This window comes from Loxodonta africana, chromosome X, assembly GCF_030014295.1.
Source record: "Loxodonta africana isolate mLoxAfr1 chromosome X, mLoxAfr1.hap2, whole genome shotgun sequence".
Lineage (NCBI taxonomy): Eukaryota > Metazoa > Chordata > Mammalia > Proboscidea > Elephantidae > Loxodonta > Loxodonta africana.
Window position 1 is genome coordinate 152,745,483 of NC_087369.1, and position 19,613 is coordinate 152,765,095.

The 19,613-nt window shown below is 39.8% G+C and overlaps 1 protein-coding gene across 7 annotated transcripts in view; it reads right to left on the bottom strand.

Moving 5' to 3' along the window:
* ENOX2 (ecto-NOX disulfide-thiol exchanger 2) overlaps nucleotides 1-19,613 on the bottom strand; it is a 351,546-nt gene that overhangs the window by 6,940 nt on the left and 324,993 nt on the right. For 5 of the 7 annotated variants that reach the window (XM_064277590.1, XM_064277586.1, XM_064277589.1 and 2 more), the window contains 2 exons: nucleotides 17,519-17,626; nucleotides 2,870-2,978 (listed from right to left, as the gene is read on the bottom strand). In XM_064277590.1, the coding sequence (XP_064133660.1) occupies nucleotides 2,870-2,978; nucleotides 17,519-17,626 (217 nt within the window). The remainder of the gene's footprint in view (nucleotides 1-2,869; nucleotides 2,979-17,518; nucleotides 17,627-19,613) is intronic. The other 2 variants (XM_064277591.1, XM_064277588.1) reach the window with 1 other exon arrangement.

A 19,613-nucleotide genomic window follows, 5' to 3' on the forward strand; every position in this document is an offset into this window, starting at 1 on the left:
CTCTAGTACTTTTTTCTCTGGCAACAGCTGGAAAACAAATTATTCACAAGTCTCCTATTTCTTTCTTTACAGTTTTTGAATTCATCCCTTTCATAAGATCTAGGGTACATCAAATAGACCCAGAATTGAATTTGCTGAAAACTGCCAGGAAATAAAAGCTAAATTTGATTTGGTTCATAAACAACTTGTCTGTCCCTTTAAGAGGCTGACAAAGAATGGCACAAGTTTAAACTGCAGCTTGAAGCTCAAATCAGTTCTTTTGGAAAATCTTCCAAATGTTAAAGAGCAAGGGGCGGCGGGGGGGTTGTGGTGAGGGAAGGCCAAGGAGGAAATCTGTTCAAAATGGATGCTATTACTTATTCCAGTACCAGTTGCTGTCAAGTCGATTCCGACTCATGATGACCCCATGCATTTCAGAGTAGAACTATGCTCTGTAGAGTTTTTATGGCTGTGACCTTTCAGAAGCAGATCACCAGGCCTTTCTTCTGAGGTGTCTCTGGGTAGGTTTGAACCAGGGCTTTGAACTCAGTTCATTCTGGTTCAAACCCCTGCTGAGAATTTGCATTTCTGCACCAGATATACTGAATCAGGAGAGACAGTTTAATAAATCCCCAGGTGATTCTTATGTATAATGAATTATGAGACCCACTGCTCTACTAGTGGTTCTCAGTCTTGGTCCCTAACCAGCAGCGTTAGCATCATCTGGAAACTTGTTAGAAATGCAAATTCTTAGTATGGGCTTGAACCAGAATGAACTGGTTCGAAGCCCTGCTTTGAACTGCCAACCTTTTGGTTACTAGCTGAGCGCTTAACTGTTTGCTTTACCTAGGGACTCTACCATTACTTACAGCACTACTTTATTCTTAAATGACTAGGTAAATTGAATGTCTCTACACCGATTCTAGCTGGGAAACAAATTCTGAAGAAGACAGTCCATGTTCAAAAGAATTACAGATGCTATGTTCAAGAAAGGCTGTCAAATGCCAAGAAATAACTCCATAGGTTTAAAAACAATAAGCTGTTTTTGTTTTTGTGGGTTCACACCTAAAGAACCAATTTAAAAAAGTCTTTCTTTTCTCTCCCATCATCTCAAGACTACTTTCTTTAAAAAACAAAAGAAGAGACACTTTTAAGAATCTTCTCTTCTAGGACTATCTATTAGCAGAAGCTTCCTTCTTTGTTTTTTTTTTTTCCCCTTCTATCTCTAGCTCTTCTCTGACAGCTCTCCTGGTTGCCATGCCAATCCGTTAAAGAACTTTGAGTTGGGAAATGGAAATAAGTTGTCACTTTTCTGGAAGACTCAGTGGCAGATCCCCCTGTGCATCTTTATTAACTAATCGGAGTGTTAACTCTGAGTCTAATAGCCATCACCAAAGAAGGAAGGTCTGTTTTAAGACTGTACAAAAGCCAGTCACTGGGGAGGACTTTGGAGTCTGGGGTCGGGCTACCAAGTGGTTCGGCTTCCTAGAATTCAGCTGGGATTATTTACTGAACCCAAGACCAGCCCGTTTTAATGACTGGTTGTTCTAGGACCTCAATCTGTCACTGTTCCTCAAATGGAATATAAAGTCAACAGCGTTTGTGAATATTGCTGTAACAGTAAAATGGCTCCCGTTTATTGGGGACTTACTATGGGCCAGGCACTGTGCTAAATAATTTATATGAATTACTGTATTTAACATTCACAACTGTCCTTTGAGGTAGGTAATATTATTATGCCCATTTTGCAGATGCAGGAACTGAAGGTCAGAAAGGAAATGTCAGGGTCGAGAAGGGAAGCCAGGTCTAGTTGATTTGTTAACCATTTCTGCTATCCTGTTTCTCTGAATGAATACATTTTTTAAATATAATTTTATTTATTTTGTTGTTGTTGAAAATATACACAGCAAAACATGTATAAAACAGTTTCTACATGTCCAATTCAGTGGCACTGATTACATTCTTCGAGTTGGGCAACGATTCTCACCCTCCTTTTCTGAGTTGTTCCTCCCCCGTTAACATAAACTCCCTAAGTTTCCTATCTAATCTTTCGGATTGCTGTTGTCAATTTGAACCTGTATAGGTAGTTCTTAAAAGAGCATAATGCTCAAGGTAGATATTTTTTTACTAGTTAAGCTAGACTGCTGTTTGGTTTTAAGAAGACTTCAGGGGGATATTTTTGGTTTAAGGTTTGACTGAACAAATTTTTATAAAGCAAGAAGAGCAATTGTAGCATCTATTAACTCACCTGAGCCCACCAGTGTCCAACACACCACAGAGCCTCCTGAGTTATCGGCCAAAACCAAAAACTAAACCCATTGCTGTCAAGTTGATTCCGACTCATAGCAACCCTACAGGACAGAGTAGAACTGCCCCATAGGGTTTCCAAGGAGCGGCTGGTGGATTCGAACTGCCAACCTTTTGGTTAGCAGCCAAACTCTTAACCACTGCACCACCAGAGCTATGGTAATCTGCCAGTAACCTGAAAAAACTCAGAAAAAACACACTGCCTCTGGAGGCTTCCTGCCAAACAGGGTCTGCACTAGCCCTGTGAGTGGGAGTGAGAGGGTTAAGCTATCCTCGCATAGAGACAAAAAAAAAATCTAGGAAGTGTTTCTCCAGCTGACCCCCTACTTAGCATAGTGCTTGTACTGACGTGCTTGATGTGGCAGTGGCCACAGGGAGCCTGAAGAGGTTGGGTCAGGGCTGGGAGCTGCTGTTAGCACTTTTAGTGAAATCTGTACTTGTTCTTACCCTGCTGTCTTCTGGACTCTGGGTCCTTGTACTGTCACACTTCATAAATGCTTAGCATGTCTTATTAATCTTAGGTAACTTCCTTCCCCTCCTCCACTGAACCCTACACATTGTAAGTGTGTGTCAGCTTCCTTACCCACTAGCAGTGCTTCACGTTCAGATTGGACGGGACTGCTGTTCAGGGTCTTCTCAAGAGGGTACTCACTCTCCTGGCTTGAGGCACACAGCCTAGAAGCACTGCCTTCCTGTGGAAATAATGTGCTTTCTGGGTCAGTTCACCTTATTTGGTCGCAGACTTGGCTTTAAATTAACTATACAATAGGTAACTTCTTAACATAGGACCATAAAAGCCATACTGTCCAACTTTGATTATTGAGAGGGAGGGAAATAGCAAAAATTCCAAAAGCACCACAGATGATCCAAAGCTTATTTGACTTTGAAACACAGACACATCTAGACATTATCATCACAGGTTTTTTTTTTCTTTTTTCCCAGCCCTCATTATTCCTGACCCCATGCAAGTATTCTGGGGGACTAGACCCAACATTTATTATCTACTAGATGCCAGGCCTGTTAGGTATTGTATTATCTCCACTCTGTAGATGAGGAAACTGAGGCTCAAGTAAATTGCTTAAGATCACATTGCTAGTGGTAGAACCAGGATCTCTTTCCAGTTTATCCACTGTTAAAAGGACTGCTCTTTTTAATTGCAGGTTTACACTCTGCTAAAGATAAGTCCCAGATCTCAATGGAGAATCTAAAATGTAGCCTATCCACTCACAGGTGAACTAAAATTAGAGCTAGTATCTACTATCAACTATCTCTCCCTTCTTCCTGATAAGGACATTGTCAGGATATTCCTGACTTTACAGTAGGAAAAGACCCTGACCAAAAATATCATTATTCAGTGGCCTTCTTTGTGCTTGAAAGCTTTTTCTCTCTGTGAGCATAGCAGGTGTGTTTCATAAGAGATACTTGGTGAAACCTATGACCAGCAATCAAACTGAAAAATACCTCCCGATTTTCCATGAATCTTTCTTTCTCTCTTTGGGTACCAAGAACATCTTTTCTGTATTACAAATGTGAAGGAAGCAACTTCCGGAAGGAGGAATAAAAGGAATCACTGCTTCAGTGTTACTGCCGTTGTAAAGAAAATGCTGGGTAAATGTTCCCTGGAGGGCAGTTCATGGCCGACTCAGACGCTTTGTAATTTCTTCCCTTCCACACCCTCAGCAGGGACAGGAATCCTTCTGTTTTCTTTAAAGATGCCTTTGAAGCTTCCAGGATGCTGTCCCTGAACAAAACGGATGGTCTAGGCTTCAAGGCATGTTGTATTGTGGACTTACAGGCTTCCTGGCTCTAGTCAGAAGGGAATGTCTTCTTGATGACCTACTCAATCTTTGGCCTTTAGATTCCCATCCAGGCAGTAACCATTATGCCAAGTTTGATTTAAACTACTGCACACTTCTAAACCACCGGCTTCACATCTGTTTCCAAACCCCCTTCAAAACATTAAATGATCCAGTAAGCCATTTCTTAAGTCTGAGAGTTGAACAGATTGGTGTTGATTTAAGATGTGAAGCCATCCTCAGAAGTTTTAGCTATCTTGAAGAGAAATGCAGTCTTTCTTAAACCTGCCTTCAATTTTATTATAGCTGGCATTTAAAAAATTAGAAGGTCTATTGACGGGATGCTTATCACCTTGAATTTTACTAGCAGATTCAAAGTGCTAGTTCTTTCAACAGTGAGACAGATATAAGTCACATTGTTATATTGCAAAACACTGACAAATAACTCACACTGTGGTTTACTGTCAAGAAACCCAAACGAAAACAAAAGTGATACCTCCTCACCAAAACTTATTGCTTTCCCTTCGAGCTGAAATTATTTTTGCAGTCTAATGTGATGGTACTTTGCTTTCTAACCTAATTGTGTCAGGTTGAAATATCTGGTCACAAATCAGCTTCCCAGAGCAGATCAGTTTATAATGAACTGTCAGGACTTCCTCTGAAAGAAGCTTTGCTTCAAATTACAGGAAGAAACAAACCCTGACTCATATTTTCTTGATGATCAGTAGGATCTCTTTGCCAGTTCTCTTTAGCTGCCCCTGCATGGTATATTCAGTTTCAGAATGGGAAACTCTTAGATTTAGGCACAATATGGCAAGTTTCTTCTAGGCCATTTCACTTCTTCTTAAAATTATTATTCTCAATTTTTTAATTGTACTTTAGATGAATGTTTACAGAACAAACTAGCTTCTCATTAAACAGTACACATATTGTTTCATGACACTGGTTAACAATGCCACGACATGTCAACACTCTCCCTTCTTGGCCCTGGGTTCCCTATTACCAGCTTTCCTGTCCCCTCCTGCCTTCTAGTCCTTGCCCCTGGGCTGGTGTGCCCCTTTAGTCTCATTTTATTTTATGGGCATGTCTAATCTTTGGCTGAAGGGTGAATCTCAGGAGTGACTTTGTTATTGAGCTAAACGGGTGTCTGGGGGCCATACTCTCAGGGTTTCTCCAGTCTCTGTCAGGCCAGCAAATCTGGTCTTTCTTTCTGAGTTAGAATTTTGTTCTACATTTTTCTCCAGCTCTGTCCGGGACTCTCTATTGTGATCCTTGTCAGAGCAGTCAGTGGTGGTAGCCGTGCACCATCTAGTTGTACTGGACTCAGTCTGGTGGAAGTTGTGGTAGCTGTGGTCCATTAGTCCTTTGGACTAATCTTTCCCTTATGTCTTTAGTTTTCTTCATTCTCCCTTGCTTCTGCAGGGGTGAAACCAGTGGAGTATCTTAGAGGGCCAATCACGAGCTTTTAAGACCCCAGACACTGCTCACCAAAGTAGAATGTAGAACATTTTCTTTGTAAACTATGTTATGCTAATTGAGCTATGTGTTCCCTGCGACCATGGTCCCCACAGCCCTCAGTCCAGTAATTTGGTCCCTCAGCGAGTTTGGATATTTCTACGGAGCTTCCGTGACCTTGCCTTGCACAAGTTGTGCTGGCTTCCCTGTAATTGTGTACTTTCTTACCCTTCACCAATGTTACCACTTATCTATTGTCTATTTAGTGTTTTTCCATCCCCACCCCTCCCCTCCCTCATAACTATCAAAGATTGTTTCTTTTTGTGTGTAAACCTTTTCATTAGTTTTTATAATAGTGGTCTCACACAATATTTATCATTTTGTGATTGACTTATTTCCCTCAGCATGATGCCCTCCAGATTCATCCATGTGAGATGCTTTGCAGATTCATCATTGTTCTTTATCGTTGCATAGTATTCCACTGTGTGTATGTACCATAGTTTGTTTATCCATTCATTTGTTGATGGGCATCTAGGTTGTTTCTATCTTTTTGCTATTGTGAACCATGCTGCAATGAACATGGGTGTGCATATGTCTATTCATGTGACAACTCTTATTTCTCTAGGATATATTCCTAGGAGTGGGACTGCTGGATCATATGGTATTTCTATTTCTAGCTTTCTAAGGGAGTACCATATCATTTTCCAAAATGGTTGTATCATTTTGCATTCCCACCGGCAGTGCATAAGAGTTCCAATACCCCCGGCAGCCTATCCAACATTTGTTATTTTCTCTTTTTTTGATTCGTGCTAGTAATGCAGGGATGAGATGGTGTCTCATTGTAGTTTTGATTTGCATTTCTCTAATGGCTAGTGATCGTGAGCATTTCTTCATGTGTCTATTAGCCGCTTGAATCTCTTCTTTGTGAAGTGTTTGTTCACTTCCTTTACCCATTTTTTAATTGGATTATTTGTCTTTTTGTTGTAGAGGTGCTGGATTTTCCTGTAGATTTTAGAAATTAGACCTTTGTCGGATTTGTCATAGCCAAAATGTTTTTCCCAGTCTGTAGGTTGTCTTTTTACTCTTTTGGTGAAGTCTTTTGATTAGCATAAGTGTTTGATTTTTAGAAGATTCCAGTTATCTGTCTTATCTTCTGGAGTTTGTGTACTGTGAGTTATGATTAGTATCCTGTTAATGCCATGTATTAGGGCCCCTAGCATTGATCCTATTTTTTCTTCTAGGATCTTTATAGTTTTTGGTTTTATATTGAGGTCTTTGATCCATTTTGAGTTAGGTTTTGTGCGTGGTGTGTGGTATGGGTCTTGTTTCATTTTTTTGCAGATGGACATCCAGTTTTGCCAGCATCATTTGTTAAAGAGACTGCCTTTTCTTCATTTGATGGACTTTGGGCCCTTTTCAAAGATCAGGAGACTGTTGTTTTTATGTTGTTGTTGTCAGGTGCTGTCGAGTCAGCTCCGACTCATAGCGACCCTATGCACAACAGAACGAAACACTGCCCAGTCCTGCGCCATCCTTACAATCGTTGTTATGCTTGAGCCCACTGTTGCAGCCACTGTATCAATCCACCTCGTGGAGGGTCTTCCTCTTTTCTGCTGACCCTGTACTTTGCCAAGCATGATGTCCTTCTCCAGAGACTGATCTCTCCTGACAACATGTCCAAAGTATGTAAGACGCAGTCTCACCATCCTTGCTTCTAAGGAGCATTCTGGTTGTACTTCTTCCAAGACAGATCTATTCGTTCTTCTGGCAGTCCATGATATGTTCAATATTCTTCGCTGACACCACAGTTCAAAGGTATCACTTCTTCTTCTGTCTTCCTTATTCATTGTCCAGCTTTCACATGCATATGATGCGATTGAAAATACCATTGCTTGGGTCAGGTGCACCTTAGTCTTCAAGGTGACATCTTTGCTCTTTAACACTTTAAAGAGGTCCGTTGCAGAAGATTTACCCAATGTGATGCGTCTTTTGATTTCTCAACTGCTGCTTCCGTGGCTGTTGATTGTGGATCCAAGTTAAACGAAATCCTTGACAACTTCAATCTTTTATCCGTTTATCACGATGTTACTCATTGGTGCAGTTGTGAGGATTTTTGTTTTCTTTATGTTGAGGTGCAATCCATACTGAAGGCTGTGGTCTTTGATCTTCATTAGTAAGTGCTTCAAATCCTCTTCACTTTCAGCAAGCAAGGTTGTGTCATCTGCATAACGCAGGTTGTTAATGAGTCTTCCTCCAATCCTGATGCCCCATTCTTCTTCATATAGTCCAGCTTCTCGGATTATTTGCTCAGCATACAGATTGAATAGGTATGGTGAAAGAATACAACTCTGATGCACACCTTTCCTGACTTTAAACCAATCAGTATCCCATTGTTCTGTCTGAACAACTGCCTCTTGATCTATGTAAAGGTTCCTCATGAGCACAATTAAGTGTTCTGGAATTCCCATTCTTCGCAACTTTATCCATAATTTGGTATGATCCACACAGTTCAATGCCCTTGCATAGTCAATAAAACACAGGTAAACATCCTTCTGGTATTCTCTGCTTTCAGCCAGGATCCATCTGACATCAGCAATGATATCCCTGGTTCCACGTCCTCTTCTGAAACTGCCAGTTCCCTGTTGATATACTGCTACAGCCATTTTTGAATGATCCTCAGCAAAATTTTGCTTGCACGTGATATTAATGATATTGTTCTATAATTTCCACATTCGGTTGGATCACCTTTCTTGGGAATAGGCATAAATATGGATCTCTTCCAGTCAGTTAGCCAGGAAGCTGTCTTCCATATTTCTTGGCATAGACGAGTAAGTACCTCCAGTGGTGCATCCGTTTGTCATAACATCTCAATTGATATTCCATCAATTCCTGGAGCCTTGTTTTTCGCCAATGCCTTCAGAGCAGCTTGGACTTCTTCCTTCAGTACCATTGGTTCCTGATCATACGCTTCTTCTTGAAATGGCTGAACATTGACTAATTCCTTTTGTTATAATGACTCTGTGTATTCCTTCCATCTTCTTTTGATACTTCCTGTGTCATTTAATATTTTCCCCATAGAGTCCTTCACGGTTGCAACTCGAGGCTTGAATTTTTTCTTCAGTTCTTTCAGGTTGAGAAACACCAAGCATGTTCTTCCCTTTTGGTTTTCTATTTCCAGCTCTTTGCACATGTCATTATAATACTTTACATTGTTTTCTCGAGCTGCCCTTTGAAATCTTCTGTTCAGTCCTTTTACTTCATCAATTCTTCCTTTTGTTTCAGCTGCTCGACGTTTGAGAGCAATTTTCAGAGTCTCCTCCGACATCCATCTTGGTCTTTTCTCTCTTTCCTGTCTTTTCAGTGACCTCTTGCTTTCTTCTTGCGCAACTCATCTGGTCTTTGGTCACTAGTGTTCATTGCATCAAATCTATTCTTGAGGTGGTCTCTAAATTCAGGTGGGATATACTCAAGGTCATATTTTGGCTCTTGTGGACTTGCTCTGATTTTCTTCAGTTTCAGCTTGAACTTGCATATGAGCAATTGATGGTCTGTTCCACAGTCAGACCCTGGCCTTGTGCTGACTGATGATATGGAGCTTTTCCATTGTCTCTTTCCACAGATGTAGTCAATTTGATTTCTGTGTGCTCCATCTGGCGAGGTCCCTGTGTATAGCCGCCGTTTATGTTGATGAAAGAAGGTATTTGCAATGAAGAAGTCGTTGGTCTTGCAAAATTCTATCATTCGATCTCCAGCATTGTTTCTATCACCACGGCCGTATTTTCCAACTACTAATCCTTCTTCTTTGTTTCCAACTTGTGCATTAAAATCACCAGTAATTATCAATGCATCTTGATTGCATGTTTGATCAATTTCAGACTGCAGCAGCTGATAAAAATCTTTTATTTCTTCATCTTTGGCCCTAGTGGTTGGTGCGTACATTTGAATAATAGTCGTATTAATTGGTCTTCCTTGTAGGCGTATGGATATTATCCTATCACTGACAGCATTGTACTTCAGGATACATCTTGAAATGTTCTTTTTGACGATGAATGCAACACCATTCCTCTTCAAGTTGTCATTCCCAGCATAGTAGACTATATGATCGTCCAATTCACAATGGCCAATACCAGTCCATTTCAGTTCACTAATGCCTAGGATATTGATGTTTATGCATTCCATTTCATTTTTGACGATTTCTAATTTTCCTAGATTCATACTTCGTACATTCCAGGTTTCGATTATTAATGGATGTTTGCAGCTGTTTCTTCTCATTTTGAGTCATGCCACATCAGCAAATGAAGGTCCTGAAAGCTTTACTCCATCCACGTCATTAAGGTCGACTCTACTTTCAGGAGGCAGCTCTTCCCCAGTCATCTTTTGAGTGCCTTCCAACTTGGAGGGCTCATCTTCCAGCACTATATAAGACAATATTCCGCTGCTATTCATAAGGTTTTCACTGGCTAATACTTTTCAGAAGTAGACTGCCAGGTCCTTCTTCCTAGTCTGTCTTAGTCTGGAAGCTCAGCTGAAACCTGTCCTCCACGGGTGACCCTGCTGGTATCTGAATACCGGTGGCATAGCTTCCAGCGTCACAGCAACACGCAAGCCCCCACAGTACGACAAACTGACAGATACGTGGGGCAGGTGACTGTAGGTGGATGGATTTACATCTGGGTTCTCAATTCTGTTCCATTGGTCAATGTATCTGTTGTTGTACCAGTACCGGGCTGTTTTGACTACTGTAGCTGTATAGCAGGTTCTGAGGTCAGGTAGCGTGGGTCCTCCTACTTTATTCTTCTTCTTCAATAGTGCTTTACTTATCTGGGGCCTCTTCCCTTTTCATATAAAGTTAATGATTAATTTTTCCATCTCTTTAAAGAATGTTGGTATTTGGATTGCGATTACATTGTATTTGTAAATTTCTTTGGGTAGAATTACCATTTTCACAATGTTGAGTCCACCTATCCATGATCATGGTATGTTCTTCCATTTATGTAGATCTCTTTTGTTTTCTTGCAGTGGTGGTTTTGTAGTTTTCTTTGCACAGGCCTTTTACATCCCTGGTTAGATTTACTCCTAAGCATTTTATTTTTTTTAGGGGCTATTTTAAATGGTATTGTTTTCCTGATCTCCTCTTTGACATTCTCTTTATTGGTGTATAGGAATCCAACTGATTTTTGTATGTTTATCTTATATCGTGCTATTCTGCTGAATCTTTCTTTTAGTTCCAGTAGTTTTCTTATGGAGTATTTTGGGTCTACTATGTATAGTATTGTATCATTTGCATATATGGAGAGTTTTACTTCCTCCTTACCAATTTCGATGCCCTTTATTTCCTTTTCTTGCCTTATTGCTCTAGCCGGGACTTCCAGCACAATGTTAAATAGGCGTGGTGATAGAGGGCATCCTTGTCTTGTTCCTGTTCTCAAGGGGAATGTTTTCAGCCTGTCTCCATTAAGAATGATATTGGCTGTTGGTTTTGTATAGATGCCCTTTTTTATATTGAGGAATTTCCCTTCTATATCTATTTTACTGTGAGTTTTTATCAGGGACAGGTGTTGGACTTTGTTAAATGTCTTTTCTCCATCGATTGATACGATCATGTGATTCTTTTATTTATGTGGTGGATTACATTGATTGATTTTCTAATGTTGAACCATCCTTGCACACCTGGTACGAATCCTACTTGGTGGTGGTGTATTTTTTTTATATGATGCTGAATTCCGTTAGGTAGAATTTTGTTGAGAATTTTTGCATCTATAGTCATGAGAGATACTGGTCTGTAATTTTTTGTGTGTGGTGCCTTTGCCTGGTTTTGGTATCAGGGATATGCTGGCTTCATAGAATGAATTTGGAAGTATCCCTTCCTCTTCTATTCTGAAATAGTTTGAGCAATACTGGCATAAGCTTTTCTCTGAATGTTTGGTAGGATTCTCCAGTGAAGCCATCTGGGCCAGGGCATTTTTCTTTTTGTTGGGAGGGTTTTTTTTAATTACCTTTTCAATCTCTTCTCTTGTTATGCGGCTGTTCAGATTTTCATCATTTGTGGTAGTGTGAGTAGGTAGTGTGTTTCTAGAAATTTGTTCATTTCCTCTAGGTTTTCAAATTTGTTGGAATATAGTTTTTCATAATACTCCATTATGATTCTTTTTATTTCAGTTGGGTCTGTTGTAATGTCCCCCATTTCATTTCTTATTTGGATTATTTGCATCCTCTCCTGTTTTTCTTTTGCCAATTTGGCCAGTAGTTTGTCAGTTTTCTTGATTCTTTCAAAGAGCCAACTTTTGGTTTTTTTGATTCTTTCTATCATTTTCCATTCTCTATTTCACTTATTTCAGCTCTGATCTTTATTATTTCCATTCTTCTAGTGGCTATCAGCTTCTTTTGCTGTTCTCTTACTATTTGTTTGAGTTGAGTAGCTAATGTTTTGATTTTGTCCCATTCTTCTTTTATTATGTGTGCATCTATTGCTATAAATTGACCTCTGAGCACTGCCTCTGCTGTGTCCCAAAGGTTTTTGTATGATGTGTTTTCATTCTCATTTGATTCTAGGAATTTTTTATTTCATTTTTGATTTCTTCTATTACCCAGTGGTTTTTAAGTGGGGTGTTATTCAGTTTCCATGTAATTGATTTTTTTTTTCTTGCTCTTCCTAGTGTTAGTTCCTACTTTGATTGCATTGTAACCAGAGAAGATACATTGTATTATCTCAATGTTTTGGATTTAGTTGAGGGTTGCTTTGTGACCTAAGATGTGGTCTATTCTGAAGAATGTTCCATGTGTGTTGGCAAAGAATGTGTACTTTGTACCTGTTGGGTAGAGTGTTCTATATATGTCTATGAGTTCCAGTTGGTTGATTGTGTCCTTTAGATCTTGTGTATCTTTGTTGAGTTTCTTTCTAAATGTTCTGTACTTTACCAAGGGTGGTGTGTTGAAGTTTCTTACTATTATTGTGGAACTGTCAATTTCCCTTTTTAGTGATAGGGTTTGTTTTATGTATTTTGGTGCCCTGTCATTGAGTGCATATTTATTATGGTTATGTCTTCATTATGGATTGCCCCTTTAATCATTACATAATGCCCTCCTTTGTCCTTTATGGTGGATTTTGTTTTAAAGTCTATTTCATCTAAGATTAGCATAGCCACTTCTGCTCTTTTTTGGTAGCTGTTTGCTTGATATATATATTTTTTCCATCCTTTGATTTTTAATAAATTTACATCTTTGTTTCTAAGGTGTGTCTCTTACAGACAGCATGTTGATGGCTCCTATTTTTTTTTAATTCATTCTGTCACTCTCTGCCTCTTTATGGATGCATTTAGGCCATTTACATTCAGTGTAATTATACATAGGTGTGAGTTTATTGCTATCATTTTGTAGTTTTTTTTTTTTTTGTAGTGCCAATGTTTTCTTTGTTCCTCTTACTGTCCTGTGCCGAATTCCTTTTGTTTGTGGGTTTCTTTTTCATTTCTTTTGTTTTTGTAGATTTTGTTTTTATTGAGACTTTGTATTTTTCTTCTTTATTTTCATGAGTAGGTTTGTTAACTTTCTTTGTGGTTATCTTAAAATTTACCCTTATGTTCTTAGGTTTGAACCAGTCTATTATTACTTGGTACCACCTTGCCTTCCTCTCCATTAGAATATTCTATACCTACACCATTTAGTCCCTCTTTTATTGTTCTGATGTTGTTGTCACTTACAGATTAACCTCTCTGGTTCCCTGTTGTAAATCTTTTGGTTTTGAATAGTCCTTGAGGGTTCATTTCCTAGGTTGGTATCTGGCTGGTGTGATCTTGCATCCTAATTCAAGCTGTTGTCTCATTTTGTTTCTTCTCAAACCAAAGGACTCCCTTTAATAATTCTCATAAGTTTGGTTTGGTTTTTACATAATCCCTTAAATTTCTGTGTATCTGGAAATGTCCTAATTTCATCATCATATCTCAATGAGAGTTTTGCAGGATATATTATTCTTGGTAGGCAATTTTTTTCTTTTGAGGTTTTATATATGTCATCACATTGCCTTCTTGTCTGCATGGTTTCTGCCAAGTAAACAGAGCTTAGTCTTGTTTCCCCTCTGCATGTGACTTTTTGTTTTTCTTGAGCTGCTCTCAGGATTCTGTCTTTGGTTTTAGTGAGTGTGACCATGATATGCCTTGGTGATTTTCTTTTTGGGTCTATCCTATATGGGGTTTGTTGAGCTTCTTGGATGGTCAGCTTTTCATGTTTCATGATATTAGGGAATTTTTCTGCCAGCAATTCTTCAATGAGCCTCTCTGTGTTTTCTGTTTTCTCCCCCTGTTCTGGAACTCTGATTACTCACAAATTTTTGCTTTTGATTGTATCCCACATCATTCTAAGGGTTTCTTCATTTTTCTTCATACAAAGTGGTGTCCAAGTATTTGTCTTCAATTTCACTGACCCTGTCTTCCATTGTTTCAAACCTGCTCCTCAGACCTTTGACACTGTACATTTCTGAAAACTTGTTGTTTATCTTTTGGATTTCTAATTGTTTTTGTATGATCTATAGTTTTGAATTTATTTTCACATTTTGTTCCTGTATTATTTTCCTCAATTCTTGGATTGTTCTGTCTGCCTTTTCCAAGATGTGTCTATATTTTCCTCATTTTTGTTGGCTTTTTTTTCCAATTCTTGGATATCTCTGAATATTAGAGATTTGAATTCCATATCAGGTACTTCCTGTGCCTTTTATTCTACTGGGAAGCCATCTGGTGTTTTTTTTTTTTTTTTTTTGGATGCCTACTGGAACCATCCTGTCCTGGTTTTCTAATATGCTTTGATATTGTCTGCTGTCTTTTAGACATTCAGTAGTTATTTTCTTCATTTTTCGATTGTAGATTTGTTTGTTTCGTCCTACTTTTTTGTTTTATTTGGTTATGTCTGAGCAGGCGGGCTGCACGTTCTGTGGTGTTTACTCATCTGCGGGCACAATATTTTTCACCTCCTTTTCCAACGGGCCGAGCTGGCTGCTCAGCTATGGTACAGCAGGGCAGGTCCAGCTGAAAGGTGGGGCTGGGATGGATTGTTTGTGGCATGTACTGGGGCTGACAAGGCGGGCCGGGGGTCACTATGGGGCAGATTCCGGTAGGCTGTGCCTGTGCGGCTTGGGGGTGCTATGTTCAGCACACGGTGCAGACAGGAAGGAGGGAAGGGGGAGGTTGTGGTGTGTGGAGCTAAGTTGGGTATGGAAAAGAAGAGAGAGAGGAGAGAGAAACAGAAGCCAAAAAAAAAAAAAGGTGCTGACAGAGCCTGCTGTTGGAGTGGAGAGATGAGAAGCTGAGAAATGAAGAAAAACAAAAAGGAAAAAAAAAGAAATAGAAGAAAAAAATTAAAATAAAACAGAAACAAATGCCCCAAGGACCCCACTGGTGACCAGTGAAGTGGCTCCCTGGCCTTGGGGCACAGCCTGTCTAGAAGGGGTGGGGATGGCACACAGTACCAGGTATTCAGGAGACAGGAAAAGAAGGAAAGTAGAGAAAGATGAGAAACTGAGAAATGAAGACAAAGAAAAAGATAAAAATAAAAAAAAGGCCCCTAGGGATCCCACTGATACAGCTGCCTGACCGGGGAAGTGGCTCCCAAGCCATACAGTACAGCATAACTTGAAGGGGTGGAGACAGCACACAGCATCAGGTGTTCAGGATACAGGAAAAGAAGTAGAGAGATGAGAAATTGAGAAACGAAGAAAAAGAAAAAAACAAACAAAAAAGGCCCCAGGGATCCCACCTGCGTGACAGCGTGGACTGAGGAAGCAGTTCCCCAGCTGAATGGCACTTCACAGCCTGTCATGAAGAAGCAAGGATGGCACATGGAGCCAAGTGTTTGAGAGAAAGGAGGGAGAGGTTGTGAGAGGCAGGGAAGAAACCCAAAAAAGCCAAAAAAAGTAACACCAACAACAAATAAATTGTACTAGAGCCAGCCAGTGTGGGTGGGGTGAATCCAAGTGGCATGGAGCTGGCACCTCCTGGCTGAGCAACCTCAGCCTGCTGGGAAGCAGCAGAGGCTAATTAGGGGGAAGAAGGGTGGTGGATTGGAAAGCATGTATTGGTGGTTACTGGGTGCTCTGTCTCCTGCTGGGAGCTCCATGAAGCTGCTTTCCCGTACTCCCTGTCTGCCGATCTCCCAATCTCCAACAGGAGTCCAAGATGGCGTATCCGTGCTATGTTAGCTAAAGGGGACCTCCGTTCGTATCTCTCCTTGCTCTCTGTTCTCTGTCAGTTTCTTATTCCATTTGGTGCTTGGCTGATTTCTTTATCTCTTCATTTGACACTTAGGGTTCCAGGACTGACGTTTGTCCCTGTTTTACTTAGCTTTTTGGGTCTTTAGTGTGGAGGGATGGCGTGGTGTTTCTGTCATAGTGGCATGTTGGCTCTGCCCTTCTATTATTATTATTTTTACAAAACAGAAAGCTGCTTACACTAAAAATGTCCCTAAGTCAATTTGGGATGTCAGTGCTAAAGAATGAGTCTAAGCTTAATGTCATTAAACATAACTCCACATCTATCTATGGTCTCTGGCTGCACACTCCATTTATGCAGGAAGTGAAACAGAGCTCTGTAGCAGCTCTGGGACGTTTTAGAAGCTCTGATAGAATGAGGCAAGTCCTGATCAGTAGAGCAGCTTTGACACTTTTCAATTAAATGCCTGATAAATGAATTTCTCTGGGATTGTGCTCGTTTGTTTAATGGCACCCACAAAACTGGAAAGTGAGTTGGTTTTATGAAGTGGAAGAATTAAAAGCATATTGCAAATGGCCTCCAGAAGAAAACACTTTCAATCATTTGTTTCAATGATACCAAGGTTGCCAGTTCTTAACAGCACTCTGGGGGAAGTCACTGTGCTAGCAAACAGACCCAAGGCCTGTCTGCAGTGCATCTTCCTGAGCTAAGCATAGAAGCTAAAGAGAATGGGCTCTTGTGGAACTGTAGCACTGCTGATTTCTGGCTCTTGGTCCACGCTCCTAATCTTCTCTTCCTTCCAGAGATGTTAAAATCTGGCAGTTCTGGTCAACAGTTAAATTTTGGCTATCCTTTTCAGAGGCTAACTTCAGTTGAATGTTCAGGCATAATGGAGATGGAAGAGTTACAAGGAGACACCCTTCAGTAGATCTTACACACCTTACATAGACTGGGCACCTGAATCATGGCTGTGACACGTTAATCTATCCAGATGTTAGCAGACTCTCTCAGAGGTCCTCACTAACACTTCTTATTGTTGTAAGCTGTTGGTTGGCAAGGTACCATCTCGCCCTGTTGCTATTATCTACCTTTAGAATACTGTGCCTTAGCCTCCTTGTTTGCTTTCTAAGCCTTCCCACCTTTTCGTATTGGCTATTACTCTCACCTGCAGCTGTTCATTATTACACTAGATGGAGTGTTGGCAAAGAAATGTCAATGTTATAGTTGCACTTGTGAAATGATTAAAAGCACTTTGTGTCACGCGAGCTTTCTATGTTCCTGTTTACTTGATAAGATGAAGCAGGGGCGAGGTGTACACTCTGGCTTTATCCAAGAGAGAAGAATGACGAATTTTAGGTATGGTAATTGTTGTTAGTTGTTGTTGAGTTGATTCCGAGTCATAGAGACCCCATATGACAGAGTAGAATTGCCCCATAGGGTTTTCTTGGCTGTAATCTTTACAGGAGCAGATTGCCAGGTCTTTCTCCCATGGAGTGTCTGGGTGGGTTCCAACTGCCAACCTTTCGGTTAGCAGCCAAGTGCTTAACTGTTGCGGTACCAGGGTCCCTTCTTTCTTATTCAGTGAAAAGTGTGCTTTCCAGCATCCTCAGAAATGCCAAGGACTCATACCTAAAAGCTGAGTTCTTGATGCAAGAACCTCCTTGGCCAGGGGCTTTAATCCCAATTCAGCCAAGTGTTCCACATTGATTCCTACTGTAGCAACATTTCTGTTGTCTTTGAAAAGGGGAGGAGGGGACAAGGGGAAAGGTTCAATTAGGACTCACGTACCTTTTCTTTGAGACTTTCCAACATTTTCTCCGCCTGCAACTTTTCATCTTTGACTTTTTCAAGTTCAGCTTCTTTCTTTTTGTATTCATCTTGGACTTTGAGGAGATGCTACAAGAAAGACCAAAAACAACCAAGTCACCAATGAAGGAGCTACACTTTACTTTAAAATCCTGGCTGAGGTTAGATATCAGGCTGGCCTGTTTCACTTTCCCCCAGCACACACAATCATTTCTCCATGCAGAGATGCTGAAGGAAAAGTCAAGATACTTTTCAGCTAAAGTTATGTTATCTGGCTCTAATGAACTTTCTTTGAACTTGTTCATATTTTAAAAAGGGTCTGAGAAACTAATTGATCCAGTCACTTACCTTCTTCCCTATTTTGACCAGGGGTAGAGTAAAAAGAAAAAAAAAACCATCACTGTTGAGTCGATTCCGACTCATAGCGACCCTATAGTAGGGTGCAGTTAATACTATGTGGGAAATATCTCGGTTGCTGGTAAAGTGAATTTAATGTTGTAAAGCATTCTTGCAAATTGCTATCGAATCAAGTTCATTTTCTATGAGGAAAGTAGTGAAGAATCCAAATTCCACACGTTAGTTTCTATATCTGCAGGCAGGGAGTTGGATTCATCATTGTTAGTAATTATAACAAATATATTTATTAAGCATCTAATATATGCCAAGCATTGTACTAAGGGTTTTATATACATGATCTCATTTAAGCCCCATAATAAACTTATGAGGTAGATACCATTATCCCTGAGACTTAGAAAGGTAAGTGCCTTGCCTAAGACCATTCAGATAAGTAAGCGGCAGAGCTGGGATTTAACCCCAGAACCCAAGCTTGTAACCACCATATTATACCATACGTCTTTTTGAGGCAAGATGGGAGAAATTTTATCATTGTTTGCAAGGCTAATTTCCAATAAAAATAATCAAAGTGAGTGAAATTAGCTCTTTATTAGGTAGAGACCCAATTCTCACTGAGGTCTTTATGGTGATGAAGTGGAAAGAAAAAAAAAAAGTCCATCACTTTCAAATTGCACTAAGGAACAGACGTATCCTTATGTGAAATGGTTTCAAAATCAAGGTAAGGGTAAAAAAAAAAAAGGGGAGCTAAAAAACAAACAAATGTTTCCAAAGTCTTGTTTTCCGGTTTGCAAAAAACCACTGGAAGGGTGAGAAAATATGGTACAATGTACACTGTCAAAAGTTCTTTGAAATATAATGGAGGAGATACTTTTTTTTTTTGGCAGAAGGATCTCTGAAATAATTTACATGCTCTAGTTAAACTCCATGGTGATAGTGAAAGGAAGGTAAGCATTACTTCACACATTTTTCTAATAGGAAATATGAATGTTATATTGTCACATATGAAGACAATGGTAGCAGAAGTGATAGTAATATGGGGCTCCTAGTGCCAAAAGAGACTCCTTGTTCATAATACGTAATTTCCAAATAGCAACTAGCTTTTTCCTAGATAATTCCAAGGTATACAGTTAAAAATTATCCCACAATTTAAGTTTTAAGGAAAATGGCTGGTCCTATGGCATGACAGAAGTGGCCAGTACTCTTACGGAAAAGCACTACTCCTTTACTACAGTGAGATCAGTTGCTGGTATCTTCTAAACTGTAGGCTCACTGTTGTGATGGTTATATAAAACTTCTAGATATTGTGCATCTATTATACAATGTTGTAGCTCAACGCACCTGTAATAGGATGTACTCATTTGCTTTACTTTATTATATTTGGAATTATGTCCAGGTAAATTAATTCACATAAGTGATTGTGAAAACAAAACAAAAGCAAATTTGTATTATGTGCCCAAAGCACTGATACTTGAAAACCCAAAAAACCCTTGCTTTCCACCCGATCAAGGATAGGATTCCTGCCAATCCTTCTAAAAGGTTGTATTTTTCCAAATGTTATCAACTGGATACCTGTTCACCAGAACTTTTTCATATCTAAGTAACTGAGGTTCTTCGTAAGGATCCAAAGGCTCTGACCAGATCCTGAAGTACCTTCTGAAGCAGAAGATTAGATTACGTTCAATGTAGTTTCAATGGTAAGTATTTTTCACGGAAAGCTTTGAAA